This window comes from Pteropus medius, unplaced genomic scaffold (genome assembly GCF_902729225.1).
Source record: "Pteropus medius unplaced genomic scaffold, Ma_sr-lr_union100, whole genome shotgun sequence".
Taxonomy (NCBI): Eukaryota; Metazoa; Chordata; class Mammalia; order Chiroptera; family Pteropodidae; genus Pteropus; species Pteropus medius.
In genome coordinates, this window is record NW_024354875.1 from 4311388 (window position 1) to 4329983 (window position 18596).

General features: G+C 40.0%; 1 protein-coding gene across 2 annotated transcripts in view; it reads left to right on the forward strand.

Annotated features, from left to right (window-relative positions):
- The window catches only part of COL4A4 (collagen type IV alpha 4 chain), a 112460-nt gene that overhangs the window by 64502 nt on the left and 29362 nt on the right, over nt 1-18596 (forward strand). For both annotated transcript variants that reach the window (XM_039855781.1, XM_039855782.1), the window contains 11 exons: nt 838-906; nt 2860-2967; nt 3455-3673; nt 5828-5989; nt 7097-7267; nt 7865-8008; nt 9849-9956; nt 10823-11004; nt 11842-11905; nt 14490-14564; nt 17991-18098. In XM_039855781.1, coding sequence (XP_039711715.1) covers nt 838-906; nt 2860-2967; nt 3455-3673; nt 5828-5989; nt 7097-7267; nt 7865-8008; nt 9849-9956; nt 10823-11004; nt 11842-11905; nt 14490-14564; nt 17991-18098 — 1410 coding nt within the window. The remainder of the gene's footprint in view (nt 1-837; nt 907-2859; nt 2968-3454; nt 3674-5827; nt 5990-7096; nt 7268-7864; nt 8009-9848; nt 9957-10822; nt 11005-11841; nt 11906-14489; nt 14565-17990; nt 18099-18596) is intronic.

Here is an 18596-nt window from a genome sequence, read left to right on the forward strand (position 1 = left end):
TTTCTACTATGTCTGTATACCTTGAGCTACATCGTTATTTATGAAATTTCAGAAGAAAATAATATATTTGGTTCTTACTTTGACAACATAGAAAGGCAAATATCTTGGAACTCAATAAGATTTAAAATCGTGGCCTGGGACCCATCAAAATCTAGCATTATTTTTATTCATCTCATGTGTTTTTGATTTGAGAGCATATGAAATAGTACATTATGAGATATTGTTTCTACTATAAAAGAGTAACATTCTATTTTCAAGGAGAAGGAAACTCAGAGGCACAATCTTGGAGTCTGATTTTCTTCAATAACTAAAATGGGGGATGGCAATAACCACATTATAGAGTCATTAGAAAAGTAGGAGACAATATAATTGAAGCGCTTGACCCACGGCAGGCCCTCAGTAAACGGTAGCTGTTAATATCTTGCTCAGTCTCTCCATTTACCCAATTCCCCCACACCCAAACTAGGGGCTAAATCTGCTGAACTCAGGGATGCTTGCTGCTATTTCATGGTTTATCAAAGCTCCGATTCCATTGTATTCAACATCCAGGGACCTATCAATGCGTTATTTATTCTATGTTATTAAAACGGATACTTCTTGGAACTAATATTTTTCCTAGTCCCCTTATGTTTTTAACTGCTCTGACAGCTGAAATTCAGATTTTAGGTCATATTTTCTAGAAATTTGGAATAATAGTAGTTCAAGTGATCTGTGATATTTTCGAGTTTTCCTTTGAATTCCACATATAATCTGTGAAAAACATCTTGATCGAATTGTGATTTATGGCACATTGGGTTATCGATTATGTGAATGCCACTTTTTCTTTTTTTATTCCAGGTGGTACGATTTCTTGTAATGTCACCTACCCTGGGAGGCCAGGCCCTCCAGGTTTTGATGGACCTCCAGGTATGATCAATGAGAAGTCACTGTCTTAAACATCCCCCAGAGTAAAAGACCTGGCAAGAGAGATAAACCAAATGCAAATCCACAGGCTAAGAGTTAAGGTATTTCTAAATTATTATAAGCCTGTGAGGGACTATGGGGAAACAGCATTTGTAGTAATTCACATTGGGTCTCTGGTCTACTGGATTGGACACACTCCAGGTGGGTTTTTCATATCTCTTCACAGCAAAATTTACCTTGACTCGATCACATATCAGTTAAAATGTCTACCCTCTTTTGAGAGTTTTAAAATTATGTCTCCTTTCTTATCTTATGCCTTGAGAGTGAAAAATGATTATTTGCTTACTGTTATGAGTTTTACTCAATTCTGCTTTCTAAGAGACCCAAACATCTAACCAGAAACAATGTGAAGAATGATCTCATATCTGTATCTCATGAAACCACTTTATTTGACTCAGTCACTTGTTTATGGTTAAATTCAGCCCCAAATCTATAGAAGGATTTTGTCTAATTCTTTATTTATTCAGAGTTCACTTAAATTGACCAGTCGAGTACTAGCAATGTCTACTAAAGGTGACCTTTCTTGTCCCACATAAGTACAAAAAGTATTTAAAGTTTGGATGATGAATGACTATCGCCCTCTACGACCGTTAGCTTTCATCACAGTAATGTTGTGTAACAACCTCAAAATCTTAGTGGGTTATGACAAATATTTATTTTCTCTATTATTGGTCTATAGGTTAGTTGGAGTTCAGCTGACCTAAGGTGGTCAGTGTTGGCTTAGTCCCTGGCTCCAGTCCATGTCTACAACACACATCTCATTTGGGGACCAGCATGTGCTCTTATGTGATTGCAGAACTGCATGAGGACAGCTCAGGTTCATGGGCACAGTTCCCACCTCTCACTGGTTCATGGTTATTAATATCCCATTGGCCAAAGCAAGTCACATGACAAAACCCCAGATCAAAGTGTGGGAACTACACTCCATCCACCACAGGGCGAGGGGCAGGGTGTGAAAATGCAGTTCTACATCAGTAGAATGAAGCATTGCTGGTTGGCTGATTGAATGTTCTTTTTCACATTTACTGGTATCTTGTCGTGGATGGTTAAACAAAGTTTCTGATTAGTTTCAGTAGCTTTCACCTCAAGAGAAGTGAATACTCAAACTTTAAGTTGTACCTCCTTTGAAGTCCAGGATTTGTAAATTTTTTTTTTTTAGCCGAGATATCTCCTAGTAGGAAATCACAGGTTAAAACACAAATCCTTCAATTCCTTTTATAGGTGATTTCTGCCTACACTTTATTTAAGGGCAAGCGGAATAAGAAGCAAGGAAGTAGGTTTCAGCCTTTACTCTGGCTCTTTCTCATTAGGCCACATACTGGTCACCACCTCTGTCCTCCAGCAAGGACAGACTACACTCACATATTTGTGTTTGAGACCTAGGATGGGAAGGTACCCAATCATACATCCAAAGGCTTTCAGGAAGAATCCTTTACAGCAGGGGTCCCCAACCCCCAGTCTGCGGACTGGTACTGGTCTGTGGCCTGTTAGGAACTGGGTCACACAGCAGGAGGTGAGCGGCAGGAGAGCAAACGAAGTTTCGTCTGTATTTGCAGCCGCTCTCCAGCACCAGCATCACTGCCTCAGCTCTACCTCAGATCATCAGGCAGTAGATTCTCATAGGAGCACAGGACCCTGGTGCCACAAAGGTTGAGGACCACTGCTTTACAGTATGGCTTCTGAGAAAGTTCCTTATCACAATCACTCGCTATGAAGCATTTATTTGGAGCACGTGACTTGTAAGGTGGTAATGCAAACCAGGCTAGGCCATATCTTTACCTCCGTAAGGTGGAAATATTCTTTAAAAACTTAACACAGAATTCTTTTTAATCACCTTATTTTGTTCTCATCTGATTCGCATTTTGTTGAATCTGCGTTTCGTTGTTATTTTTTTAGGTCTGAAGGGATTCCCAGGTCCTCAGGGCGCTCCTGGACTGCGGTGTTTTGATGGGCAGAAAGGTCGGCGTGGCAAACCAGGGCTATCAGACATACCTGGCCCACCTGGTAAGTGAAGTATTTTTCCATTAGGAATGTCACGTAGCTCTAAAACAAGATGATCTTGGTAAGGAAATGGCCCAGAGATCCCTAGGTAATGGGGAATGGATTTTCTTGATACAATAAGCTCTTAGCTGTGTTTTGATAACTTTTTTGTTGTGATGATTTTATAAATTTTCAGGGCTTCTTTCCCCTGAAGCATGAATGATAGGCTATATTATTGGTCTGTTATGTTGTAAAAACTGCTTAGTCCAGAAAAACTTTTTGCCAGAGAAGGCAAGCAATTAGGGAAACAGCACTGGCTTTTAGGAAATATAAAATTACAACTTATTTCCCTGCAAAAGGTGGCAAAAACATTATCTGTTACGTTACTCTTAATTTTAGTAAGTACCTCTGTATTTTTTTAAAATGTTTTTATCAAAGTAGTAGTCTTACACGTACACTGGTTCTATATTTCTACATTTAACAATTGAAACCATTTTTTTTTGTTCAATAGGTTTTCGTGGTGACATGGGAGATCCAGGTTTTGGAGGTGAAAAGGGGTCCTCTCCTGTCGGACCCCCAGGTTCCCCCGGTTTACCTGGAGAAAATGGTCAGAAAGGAATCCCTGGAGACCCTGCTTATGGCCACCCAGGACCCCCAGGAAAGAGAGGTCTTTCAGGGGCGCCAGGATTGAAAGGACTTAGAGGTGATCCAGGACATCCGGGGCCTGCAGGTATGGTGGCTGCACTGTCCCTGTGGTCCATAAAGCCAGCTCGGTTCTGGAACAGGTCACTGAAGAGTGTTTAGACTATCTTTCCTTAGAAATCTAGAATGAAAAGATGTCACACCAGAGTCTTCTCTCATGTATAGGTACTGGTTACATTTCTAATAATCTACATTCCCTTTGCATTTTATTGGTTGTTTTCAAATTAGAGCAGCTCACTGTGGCTTAGTCAACCCACTTCGGTTCAGCAGCTCCTGGACGTTTGCTGGCTTTGGACTCAGGACAGCATCTAAGCGCTGAGGAGCAGAGACTGTGTAATCTGCCCACTCATCTTGCCAGATTGGAGGAGGACAGGACAGACGGGGGGAAGAAGAGCAGCTCAGAGGGCTGGAGCAGGGTGGGCTGGAGTTCAGAAAGGCTCCATGAGAGAGCGGGGCCTGAAATGAGCCCTGGGGAACAAGCTGACTTATTCGAACAGGTGACAGGGTGGAGGGACTTGCATTCCAGGAGAGGTAGCAGGCAAGGTAGCAGAGAAAGTCAGGACAGAGGACGGTCCTGGCACTGATTCACATCCTCTTCTGAGATCACTAAGAATTCTTGATCCCCAGCAGAGGCTTTTGGATTTTAATGGACTTAAAAATAACCTTGGGTAAGGGGGTCATTAAAATCATCAACTCTGGGCCCCAGTCTAAGGAACCCCGATCCACTACAGCAGGATTGGGTGGGGCCCAGTCATCCAGTCTGAACGTTAGCCCCTCAGGTGTTGGTGACCAAGACTGGATCCCAGAGCAGACTTTTAATAAACACTGCCCTCATTTTTTTCTGAAGTTGGATGGGTCAGCATTTGTTTGGGACCCACGATAGCACACCAGCACGGGGCAAATGGAGGGCAAGGAGTGAGCCACATTCTCTGGCCTCAGGAAGCTTACTTGGTAGTTTATCAGTCAAAATATTCATTTACGAAAACCTAAATAATTGGAAAGTAACAAGATAACACACGATATGAGTCAATGAAGATAATTTTGACTCAGTAATCTCACTGTCTCACTTGTGAAAATCTGTCTAAAGGAAGTATTCAACAGAAGAAAAAGGTTAATGTGAAAATACACTTGTACAGTTGACCCTTAAACAATGTGGGAGTTAGAGGCACTGATACCTCGAGCAGTAAAATATCTGCATATACGTTTTTTCTCCCCGCAAACTTAACTACTAATAGCTTACTATTGACCAGAAGCCTTATCGATAACATAAAGTCTATTAACATATATTGTGTATGTTATGAGTATTACATACTGTATTCTTACAATAAAGCTAGAGAATAAAAAATGTTATTAAGATAATCATAAGGAAGAGAAAATACATTTATAGTATTACATGTATTTATTGAAAAAATATCCATGTATAAATGGACCCATTCAGGGTCAACTGCCATATTTACTATCCATAATAAAGGAACAATGGAAACAATGAAGAGAGTTAAGTAACACAGACACACACAGCCAAAGGAATACTATTCAGCTATTAGCATTAGGGATTAAAATTATATTTGTAAAGATTACAACAAAATGGAAAACATTTGCAGGTTAATTTGCAATGTGAAATAATCTAACAATTGCATATACACACTGTGGTGACTACTTTGAAAATGTAAACATATGAACCCAAATATAATGGAAACGTGGAAAAATAAAATAGATTTTCTTGGTTAGGGTGGGAGTTACGGGGAAGGGGTTGTTTTTCTTTCGGAAGATTATGACGCTGCCTTTCCAATAAACAGAAATTTGAGAGTTCAAGTGATGAAATATCTTACAAAATGCAAATTCGTGCAGCACAAACTGAATTTGTAAGTAATGAGGAGATGTGCTGCAATGTTAGAGGTTAATTAAAATCAGAAAGAACCACGTGTTTTTTCCATTTGCATAAGCAACTTCTTTGTTGTCTACATAACCTTATCGAGTTTAACCCTCTTAGCAATGCCTGGCTTTCCCTTCATTTAGAGCTCCTGATCTGTGAAAAGAAAATCCATCGAGAGACTTAACTCATTTAAGCACTGAGCCAGGATCAAAACATTGACTTCCAGTATTGATAGGAATGAGCCCTCTGTTGTAGGTCATCTGAATGGTTTTATGCCGTGAGTGTCATGGATGAATGGTATCATTTCAGGACCAGCTGGCATTCCTGGATTCCCAGGTCTCAAAGGTCCCAAAGGCAGAGAGGGAAGCCCTGGATTTCCAGGTGTCCCAGGCCCACCTGGCCATTCCTGTGAAAGGGGTGCCCCTGGGTTACCAGGGCAACCGGGACTCCCCGGGGCTCCAGGCAGTCCAGGTAAGTATCAACAGGTGTCAACAACTGTGAAGGGTCTGAGACTTTACCTGACTTACAGAGGAATGAGCTTGCCTGTTGCCTTTTCACTGATGCTCACAGAACCAAAACTTCTGGGTCAGAGACTAAGGACACGTCATTATTCACCGCACAGCAGGTAGCATGAGCTTCGTGTTGGTTTGTGTCATTTCCCTACATCCCCCAAGTCTTTCAGGGCAACATAAGAGGTGCTAGATAGATGCCACACACACAGGGGGTTGCAGTATCTGCACTGAGTCTGGGGAAGCACCACCTTATAGTAGCCCACGAGACAACCTTCTTTCTGTACTGTGGGAAGTGCTGTGTCATCTGTCATCTGCCAAGGCTGCTCGTTGCAAAAATCACCTGAGAAATAGCCCAGGTAAATAACAGTCGCGACCTTGCATTCTTGGCATACTCAGCAAGACATGTAGGAACTCACAGAGACCCATGAAGGAATGTCTGTCAACACGAGGTGCTGGGGGGCTGTTTCCAATGTGATCTTCATTTCTATTCATTTCACCATTCAGATTGTAAATCCTATTGCGTTTACCTCAAAGCAGGAATATGCCGTCTTGTAGGATCAACCCTATAGCTTTATTTCTAGCAGCAATAATAATAGATGATGTTGTTCTGATTTCTACAGTTAGCTCATCACAGTTCACAGCCTGACCAAAATTCACTTGCCGTGGCTTCGGAAGCACCTGGAAAGTTTTCTTCTATTAGTATTTTTTTCCCTAAGAATAAATACAAATAACATTTTGTTTTTTACCCCTATTCATCTCTCTTAAAAAAATAACTTTACACTATTCATGCATCTTTATCAGGAAATATTCATTCAAGTAATAACTGTTTTAAATATTTTCTGCCCTTCTTTTTATAGCAGCCAGAAAAAATATATATATTCGTAAAATGGTAGAGGTGCTGCTGTTATATTTTTAGCTGATAAATACTGTTGCACTTTGTTTAATTGCAATATACAATTAGATATCATAGATTCGAATTTAACCTACCGCGAATATTTTTTTTACTGCTCCTGTGTGAAGCCAGTCTTCAGTCTTCATACGCTGTCGTCACTGTGCTTTGTCTCAGGTGCCCCCGGTTGGAAAGGACAGCCAGGGGAAGTGGGGCCTCCTGGCCCAGGTGGAATGAAGGGCCTCCCAGGAGTCCCGGGACGGCCAGGGGCAGATGGACCCTCAGGACCCCCGGGAATCCCAGGCCCCTTTGGGGATGATGGACGACCCGGTCTTCCAGGCCCAAAGGGTGGGTAGTACTTCTCAATTATTTTCCTCATTTTATAAACTTGAAATCCACAGCCAGGTGAAGCCTGTTAGGTATGACTGCACTGCGGAATATTCTGTTACATTAGCCTGGCTTTGTCTTTCTCTTGGTGACATCTCCCTCTCCTCGTCCTCTGGATTTTTCCGGTGGCAAATGTTTTGGTGTAGGTGGATGGGAAAAGGGTGGCGTGGTGTTAGGTCCGCAGAACCCAGGAACACTTCTGCTCGATGAACTGGGTAGACGCCATAAATCGTAGGGTCAGGGGTAACGCGCTTCTACTTTGAAGGACCCTCCTCTCTCCATCCTCCTCCCTCACATCCACTTCTCTGAGACCATCATGAGATCAGGACTCAGAAACCTAAGGGCCTACACTTTAGATCTGTGGGGCAGAAAATTGAGGACCAAGTGGGAGAGCCCAGCTGTTCCATGCCATGTGGTTGATAGTGGTTATTCGCTGTCAGTACAAACTCAGAATTAGGTGGCAGTGCACGTCTGTACATGGATGACAAGGAACAAAATCTGGGAACCATACTAGCCTTAAAAATGTTTCCCTAAAAATTCATGTTTCTATTTCATCAGGACCCCAGGGGCTGCCAGGCTTCCGAGGTTTTCCGGGAGAGAGAGGAAAGGCTGGCCCAGAGGGATACCCTGGCAGGAAGGGAGAAGCCGGAGAGGAAGGTTGGCCTGGCTTCCTCGGAGACCCGGGAGTGAAAGGCGCCAAAGGTAAAAGCAGTTAACAGCCCAGTGACACAACATAGGTTTGCTTGCGGTATTTGATCAGAGTCTATAAATATGATCTCCAAAAAAATAAAATGGGACTATCTTGCAGCTTGCGTTCCTCTTCCTTTTGGTTCTGTGGTTTTAGAATTTGAAACAAAATCAATTTTTCTTACCTCTCAATCTGATTACATAAAACGATGGTAAATGAATTTCTCTGTTAATAGAAGAAAATTAACAAGTGCTTTGATTTATAGCTATTGGGTTTTGGAGAAACTGCTCACCTTTTGGGAAGGGCTCCTGGCCCCCAAATTCTGTTTCAATTTGTTTTTAATGAAAAAAAAAAACCCCAAAAAATTGACTTCTTTTTTTTGTTGTTGTTAAAAAGCCAGATATAAATATTTCAGGCTTTGCAGGCAGTATGGTCTCTGTTGCAACTACTCAGTTCAACTTTTGTAACATGAAAGCCAGAGAAATTTTACTTATGGACACTGAAATTTGAACTTCATCTAGTGTTCGCATGTCATAAAATATTATTCTTGTTTTAAGATTTTCTCCAATGATTTAAAAGCATAAAAACCATACAGAGCTCACAGATTGTATAAAAACTGGCCACAGGCAGGATTTGGCCCCTGGGCTGTAGTTTACCAACCTCTGAACTAGAATGAGTCCACTTATATCAGGGCCTGAGTTTGGTCTCCCCCAAGCTTTATTTAAACTAAGAATTTTCATTAGTATAAAAAATAGAGGTTTCAAGATCACTGGTTTAAATGTTCTGGGCCCACCCCTGTTAAATATTTACTTGTACCTCTTTGCCATGAGACCGCAGTGAGTGAGGATAACATTTCATTTCCAGCATTGAGCATGAATGCTTGTCAATTTTTAGAAACAAGATTTTTGTCCTTAAAGCCCTTTGGGCAAATAGCCTCATATTTAATTCAAATTACTTTTACTTCTCAGTTGATTGATTTTGCTATTATTATTTTTTTTTGTTTTACTAGCCTATAAATTATTTATGCAGAATCAAGAAATTAAAGCGTCGTTCTTCGCTAGCTTAGATATGTAATATCTGTTGTGCTATTATGTTGCTAAACAATTATACCACTAAAAAGTGTAAAAAATGAGGTTAATGCCAGTGATGTGCAGATAAACTAGTTCACAAAAACAAAATTTAAATAGATGCCCTGACTTGCAGTGATTGCTGATCAGCATCAATTCTCTCACCATGGCCGATTTAAAGCTGCCAACTCTTTAACAATTGGCTTACGAAATTCTCGAATTGTTAATAACTGGCTCTCACCAAGCTCATAGGAGCCCACTCCAACATGCTTTACAACTGGGCTGTGTTTACGAAAATCAGGCAGCTACATCATGTACCCTTCCTACTTTCTGGAATTCTCTATGTGCAGAACCAAGTTGAGAAAAGTGTCTCGTTTTTTTTTTAATGTAAGGAAAATAATAGGAGTGGCTAGGAAAAGGAAGATAGGGACCTAGAAAATATGAGCTGGGCAATTTAAATTTTATAGAAAAAAAAAGAGACATATTTCAGACCTGGAACTTTTCAAGCCTGTCTTTTTTCGCTTAAGACTCCGAGACCAGTTTGGCTGAATTTAACAAACATTCACTGGGCGGTCCCTGGTCTGGACAAGTTGGGACAGGAATGTAAAAGGCCTGGCCTTTCTTTTAGAAAACCAATTTGAAATGTTGATATCGTGCAACCTATAAACACAAATACAGTTTTGTAGATTAAATGGGGACTTGCAGACTGGACGCGAAGCGTCGTGGCAGAAGAATCGCGTGGGTCATGCTTCTGTTTGTTCTACTCTTGCATAATTAACATCTAAAGGAGAGAGAGGACGCCCAGGAGATGAAGGAGAAATGGCTATAATTTCCAAAAATGGGGAAGTCGGGGAACCTGGACCTCCTGGAGATGGTGGATTCCCAGGACAAGAAGGTAAACACTTCGGATTTTTACCCATATCAAATAAATTGACTTCTTTACAGATTGTTCAGGCAAGCATGAGGCAACTTTCCCAGTGATGCTAAGATAAGGATAAGTCATTTTTTAGATGTAAATGTGTACCAATGAACTTATGGTGATTCTTTTTCTTTTCCACGCTAGAATTTAGCTGAAATTCATATGTATTTATTGATTTAGATGTTCCAAACTAGGATCAATCCTTAGTTAGACATACAACCCTGGCTCCAGGTTTAAATACCCCTATTTTTAGTGGCTGGTATTGAAATGAATAGCACGAAGACTACCCAAGTCGGTTTGACCAATGCTTCTCAAATTGCGATGTTCATGTAAGTCCATGGGGACTCTTGTTAAAATGTAGATTCTGAATGCGCAGGGCTGGGGCAAGCCGGCCTCTGCCTTTCTAACAAGCATCCCTCTGCCTGTGCTGCTGGCCTCAGAAACAGCACACGTGTAGCTGGGATTTGGATCTAAACACTTGTGTTCTCTTTCCCAATCTCCATGAAACCTGAATTCTTGTTTTGGCTCTCTGCTTAACTGGTTGTTAGTGAACAAAGGTTTTAATTTTTCTGGGTAGGTTCTTTCTTATCTGTAAAATGAGCATGTTGACGCAAAGGATCCTGCTTACTCACTCCAGTCAGACGGCCCTGAGTCTGTTCAAGATCACCTTCTTCTACAATCAGGTCCCTGAAGCCACAAACCATCTCTGCAGCCTAGGGCAAGAATTAGGATTCTCAATACCTTCGGCTTCATCTCCTAAAAGTAGGACCAAGACTCTCAGCCGAACTATGGCTCATCCCAGAGTTCCTCAAACAGGTTTCGAACATTTCCACCCCCATCAGGTGACAAAGGCAGCCCTGGGGTGCCAGGGAGGAAAGGAGAGCCGGGAAGACACGGGCCACCCGGATTTCACAGAGGAGAGCCTGGGCGAAATGGGCAGCCGGGGCTGCCGGGCTCCCCAGGCCCCCCAGGCTCACCTGGGCTGAGAGGAATCATCGGTTTTCCAGGATTTCCAGGTGACCAGGTGAGTGGCTGCTGTTTTAAGAGGGAAGAAATGATAAAATCTTCCATTCTCAGGATACCCATAAGGAGTCATATGTGCCAGCGGACATCATTGCCCTTTCCCATGTAAGGGTCTGGCTCAGGGAAGAATGGAGACTTCTGGAAGGCTGTGATATAACTGTAATTTCTCACCAGTGCTCACTCCTGGTTCCCATGACAAAGATGACCAAGTTACTTACTTCTCATGCTACCCCCAGCCTAGTTTAAACAGCTCCATAGAGACTTGCCTCATGACCTCTAGTTTACTAGAACAGAAAGTCATCTGTAAAACAACCCAAATTCTGGTTCCTAAGCCTTCCTAGCTGATTACAGATATCATAGATTTTGCCATAAATACATTTGGTCTTTACAATCATGAATAAAATACCCCTTGAGAAGCCAGGAGGTAGTGTAGTAGCCTACATCACAATTTCTGGAATATATGTAATATAATTTTCTACCCATCCTTGGGGATAAAAAACTGTGTGATATAACTTCTAATAAGTTTATTTAGTATCAACTTGTTCATTTAAGTCTTAAAATTCAAGTTATGTGATATAATTACTCTTTTACCATCAAGTGTAAAGAACTGGTTGCTTCCTGTTGGTGTTGATACTTCTAATTCTGAGGGAGTTTTATCAGCTTTTAAAAACTAGACCCATGTAATAGTCTGCTTGCAATGTATTTCCAAATTTATTTATCACTGTGAATTATAAAAACCAAATTGGTTATGGAAAATTATAAGTGGATTATGTCATGCATGTGTCATTTGTATTTGAAACCCAATTAAGGTGTAACTTCTGTTTCATTAAACTATCAGGGTGAACCAGGTCCTCCAGGGCCCCCTGGACTTGCAGGAATTGATGGAACAAGAGGACCTAAAGGTATGGTTAACAGATACAGCAGCCAGCCATCAACTTCAGAGTCCTGGCTGTGTATAATATTGTGAGCAAGCACTCTTTGCATATCAAAGCAAAGCAAAGCCTATCAAACAACGCCGAGGGGTTCTTTTTACACTCTTCCAGATAGTCCAACACTCAAGACCCAAATCTTCCACACTTGTCATTCAGATCCAAGGGTACCAGATAGAAAGCAGCAAGTCTGCAGGGCACATCCGGTCTTCTTCCTCAGAGGGAGTCCTTACAGCTGTCCTTATAGTGACTGCAGCTCCATAAGTGACAACTCAGATGCAAGGAAGTCGGATCCACATAGGTGGGTACTCTCCACCTCGGCGTAGAAGTCCCATGCCCCACAGGAGCCAGAATCTCTTCTAAGGACTCCACACAGGTACAGCTTTTAGGTCCCAGTTACGAGAGTCACAGTACATAGAGAAGGCCAAAGCCATGACTTCCCACCAGGGAGTCCTTGCAGCTGTCCTTATAGTGACCACAGCTCCATAAGTTAATAGTCTGCTTAAGAATTCCCTGGCCACATATAATTTACAATTGGGTTATTTTAACATTTTAACCATAATCCAAGGGTCAGTGAATGTTTTTTTCAAAGGGCCAGATTATAAATATTTTCAGTTTGTGGTCTCTGTCACAAGTACTCAACTGTGCATGAAAACACATGTAGCATGAAAACAGCCTTAGACAATATGCAAACAAAGGGGTGTGGCTATGTGCCAATAGAACTTTATTAACAAAATGGGCTGCAGACCTTAGTTTACCTTATGACAAAAAACAATGTTGCCTTGTAACACAACCTACATTCTACCCTCATCACCTTTCCAGGAAACAGAAGTTGAAAGTCGACCTAATATTGAAACAAACAGAAATCAGGATACCGTCAATTACAATGTTTGCATAAAACCTTTATAATTTTTACTATTTTTCTATACCATTGGGTTAATATTTTTTTAAATATACTTTAAAACGATTCACCTTTTTAACCTCACTATCTATGAATTTGATGTACAGTTACATTTTATTTTAATATAGTTAAAATAAATAACTTTAAAATATAAAATACTAATTCATGAACCACCTAAAAAATCCTCTTTCTTACCACCAATGATACGTGCTCTATGTTTTGAGAGATATTCCATAAATAATATGATAATTGCTATACGAAAAAAATGAACTGTGCGTACATATTTATTCAAAAAGAATAGTCTAAATCTCTTCTTCAGAAATGGTCACAGGTACAGAAGTTTTTATATATTTTGATACTTTATAGCTTCAGGGTTCAGAACTCGCTCCTCTTCTATTTGCCTATAAATTTATTATAGTCTCTTTGCCTCTCTCCAAGTACAAACCTACTCTTCTCATTTCCTTTATACTTATATTAGGCCATGTCTGCAAGGAACTGAAATGCACTGTAGATACTGGAGTAAAAAATATCTCATGGATCCCACAGAGAAAAGACACAGTCTGCCAGACCATAAGGCTCATGAATCAAACCCCGAAGCAGCCCATGGTTCCTCTCTTGAGACTTTTCTGCCATTCTCCATGGTCTCTTTTTTCCTTATCTGGTTACCAACTGGTTTCTTCGCTATCTATTTAGTATCTTTTCTGGATCTTTCTGGATATGTTTGGATCGCACTCCAACATGCTCCACATCAGGGCTCCATGATAATCTACACCATGTAATCCTTTTGCTTTCTGCCTCAATAGCCGAGGATCGTAAATTCTCGCTTTTTATTCCAACTTCTGGAGTAAAGCCTCGTTGATTGGGGATGGACCAGTTTCCTACTCCTCAAACAATTAGCTCCAATTATGAGTAGGGCCAGGTAGAAGAGAACCATCTGTGAGGTGCGGGTGGGACCCTTTAGGAAGGGGTATTTGGTGGGCGGGATCTATCAATCATGCCTAATCAGCTCTCTTATTCTCCTGTGACTCCATCTATTGTTTTGCCTTCCTTGTCATACCATTTTGAGTCCTCTGTTTAACTGGCTCCCAGCTATGACATAAGTCCTTGTGTCTGGAAGCATTCTGCAGCAGTGTGGAATGGCTCTGTGGAACTGTGGGAGTCGCTGCTTACAATGGCCTTTGAACGTGCCACCTCTCATGAAATTATCAATAAAGTGTGCCTTTGTGACTTTGTCTTTACGAAGGACGTTGAGTTGAGCTTCCTTGCAGAGAGCTCGAAATGTAACTGTAGCAGCTGAAATGGCGACAAATTCTTCTTGTTTCCAAAACACAGTATAAGGATATAGTCACTCAGTGCCAAATAATTTCTAACATGGATATCCCAAATTGAAACTATTTAGAGAATTTAAAAATTTAATCTTATTAAGATCTGTAATTTCTTATGATTGTATGAACTATAAACTTGTATATGTATTTAAATCACATCTTGTATCTATGTTTCTATTTGTTCTTATGTTGGTTAAGAGTTTTTTTCAAAAATCTCCTGAAACATTTGAAGATAGACTGTAAAGACAAATGTCTTGAAAGTTATTAAGTCACTTGTATGAGACAAAATTAAATTCTCTTAAATAATGTTCATGCATTTTGTCACTTACAGGAACCAGAGGTGAGCCTGCAAGTCAGTTTGGCCCACGTGGTCCAAATGGTGAGCCCGGGAGCCCTGGATGTCCAGGTAGAGCTACATATTTTTCTTATGAAAACAAAAAAGAATAAGTTTGGTTGAAAAATAGAACAATTACTTTAACTTTTGAGTCGGCAATGATATATCAGTATTTAATTCCCCTCGTGCCCATTAAAATGCATATCAGAAGGATTATGTCTAAACACGGCATGGCACCCCTGGCCTAGGAAGACATTGTGATTACACACCAGGGATTCGCAATCTATTTTCCACCGTGACTCCTGTGACCAATGACGTTGACATAACGTTACACTTCCCTGGGCACGCCCAGGTTTGGACACAGTCGACGATGACTACTGCAAGCAATTAAAATTTGGACTATTTTCAGTCTCCATAATTAAAAATGATACCTTAACAATAACCACTCACACTGACAACAGCTGCAGGTTGTCATTCCACCCCTTTGTTTCCTACTCGGAGAAGCATCTGCAAATGCCCGTGAGGCATGCCATTGTTCAGATATCACTGAATGTCTCCTTCACTAAATATCTCATTTACTCAAAACCAAACAAATGTAAAACCTCATCACCAACAATAAACCTAAGTGCTTCAACATGGTACCTTGTTGATCAGTAACAATGGACGTGTAATCCCCCAGAACAGATTGCCACGTAACAGTGAGTTCTTGCCCTTCAGGTGAGGCCGCAGCTGGCTACAGTGGACAACCCAGGGTTGACAAGAGATGCATACTCTTCAACTTAGTAACTCTACTCACAGGAATTTGTGTTAAGTCAATAATCAGACAAGTGTACGAAGAGACATGCACAGGGGTACTCATTGCATAGATAGAACAATGCCCATCCGTGGATGACTGGTTAGACGTGTTACACCCAACATCATTTAGCTAATAGTGAACAGGTTAGAAGCCAGTTTTGTATTTATATGGGTCCCTTTTAAATTAAAGCATCTCATATTAATAGTTTTGTGCATTAACTTAAAATTCTGTTTGGTTATAGCAATGTTTCATTCCATAGAACAGAAATTAAATCTGAGCAGCATGATGATGGAAAATTCCATTTCTTTGTTTTTATACCACCTGATTGCTTAAATGGAAGTCTAACAGAAAAACACACTCTTTCAATGGCTTCCATTCCCACTCTCTTTCATGTGGGCTTTTTTTTTTAAACTTCTGACACTGTCAAGTATATTTAAATAATACAATATTTTTAACTGAAATGTATAGCTTAAGCGTACATTTGGAGGGGAAATAGTTTTGAGGTTAGCATTATGGGAGTTCATCTTAAATACCAGAGTAAGAAATCTCAGAAAGGAAATTCAGTGGTTCAAGGTCAACCTTATTATTACTGTGCATGAGGTCTTGGCAATTTGCTTATCACCTCTGAGCTCAGTTTCCTCGCCTGTAAATTGGCCCTATGCATATTGCAGGATCATTCTGAGGATCAAATGAGATTCCTTGAGAGCAATTTATAAGCTGAAAATTGCCAAACAAATGTAAAGTGTAATAGTCATCATCATCATCATCAGTCAGCAAAATGTTAAGAGGTTTTTGTAACACTTATTGCTATTTTTATATAAACCCTGTAAATAGTAAGATTTTATAAGCTGAAAGTAGTCCACAATGCAACCTTTGCTAATAAAATATTAGCTAATATTTTATTTTAAAAATCATAAATCTGAGTTATTTTACATTTAGACTTTTTAAAGAAAATTTGCCTTGGCGTAACTTCTCTGGTCTCCTGTAGTTAACACATTTAAATTGTTCTCTTTCCCATATGCATAGCTTTTGTTTAAAATTTAAAAATTACATCATATGTTATTCACCAGCTCAGAGTTTACCTAAATATGCAATTTCCATTGACTGAAAAAAGCTGCATTGAATTTGAACACGCCTAATGAGAAGGCAGAGAGTTGCTGCCTGTCTCAAGGGATTACGTGTGTTTGTACTGGGTTTAGTTTTCCCTCCCCCCTGCAATTCAGAGAGAAAATAGAGCACAGATGAACTCAGAAGTTCTGTTCTTACTACAACTGCTATTAGGGAGGCAGGCTTTTTAATACAGTTGTTTTCATTTGTAGATGAGAATAATGCTGCCTTATTTTTACTATAGTAATATTTGCAAGATAAATAAAATAAAGAGAGAGAGCCTCATAGATATTAATTTCGATCAGGAAACAGATATAGACTAACATAGGTTTGTCTTATGTGCATTATAATAAATGACTGTACCTCCAAGGATATGTAAATACAGAGCCCTCTATTTTATTCACTGATTCAACTGCTCATTTTTAGCCCAGACTATTGGTTTACCCTATTGTATTAAAGTCACACATTGGAAATAAACACAGGGGGAAGTAGTCATTTTCTCTAGTCCTCAAAGAAATGTGATTTAATCTAAGTCTGGGATATTATTTCATCCTTACTAAATTGGCAAGAAATCCAACCACCAAACTAAAAAGTCCTCACTGAGTACATGCCCTAGTCTTGGATGTGCATTGACGGAGCCATGGGTGGCTTACATGTGATGGTACGAATTAGAACAGTATTTATCCAAACCATTTGGCAACCTCTATCACAAACCAAATGCTGAATAGTTTATTCTAGAAGACCAGAGAACAACCAAACTGTTCTCTATAGATTTTTTTTTTTTTAACTTAAGAGATATCTTCACCAGATGCAATGCGTGGTTCTGGAATGGAGCCTCGTGTGGACAAAGCAGCTGTGAAGGACATTAAGGGTACAGGTTGGGGCACTCAAATATAGAATGAGTTTAGACAACATTAGGAATCGTTGTTAATTTTCTTGGCTATGATAATGTTATTTTGGCTATGTAGGAAAATGCCATTTTTCAGACATACCTCCTGAAGTACTTAGGGTTGGAATTCCATGATGTCTGTGATTTACTTTAAAATACTTCAGCATTTTAAAATGAATTAAAAAGACCCCAAATATCATACCATGTTACCTAGAAATTCTACTCCTAGGAATTTTTCCTAATAAAATAATTTAATAGTAGAAAAGTTTATTAATGATGTATAAAGATCATTAAGCATAATAGCAAAGAGAAAAAACTTAATTTGAGTGGCTGATAGTAGGAAAAATTTGGATTAATTAATTTAATTTAGATTAATTCAATAAGCTATCAGCCAGTTATTTAAAAATAATAATTAGGAAAATGGTGACAACCTTGGAAAATTACCTATGATTCAATGCTAATTTTAAAAATCAGAATATAAAATTATTGATGTTATTTGCACTTTGTATGCATACGCAAAGTTGTATAAGGTGGTGCAATTATAGGTGTTTTATTTTCAATTTTCCTTAATATTATATTTTCAATAGAAAAATTGTTAATATAAGAAAGTAAGCATAGAAAAGAACAGCAATGGCCGAATGTGGAGGTTTTCTAGATTTACTGCATCAAAGAGCAACTACTCAGATCTTGATCTTTCCTTCTCTAGGGCATTTTGGAGACCCCGGAGAGAAGGGCTTGCCTGGTGTTCAAGGGCAGAAAGGACCACCAGGAAGGCCAGGGTTGCCTGGCCCCTCTGGACCACCAGGATGTCCAGGTATCTTGAAAAGAAGCTGGGAACAGTCTAAGGTCCTTATATATCTCTTGGTGCATCAGAAAGAGTCAGCCTACACTTAGACCTGAGTTCAGATCTGGCTCTGCCAGTTCTCAGACTTGTGACTTTGGACTTAAACTTAGCTATTCCTTACTTGTCAGTTGGAGCTAGTCCTATCTTACTGCATTGATCTGGGCACCTACAAAGTGCCTAGCAGAGTGCCAGGCATGAAGGGTAGTCTGACAGATAGAAGCTTATTTCTAGCTTTCCCTAATTCACCTGCCATTCAGGATGCTGGTTTTCTTTTCTCCTTAAGACTCAAGGTAAATACCACACATACAGCACCACATTTTAATGACTCCTCTTTCTGCCAGTTCAGAATAAAGTGAGGGTTTAAAATCATAATTGGCGACTTTAATGGCTCAGAAGTGTATTTTCTCCTTCTGAGGTGAAGTGTATTTTTCTCCCTAGAGTTAGGAGGTCTAGGAAGAAAAAGTGTCT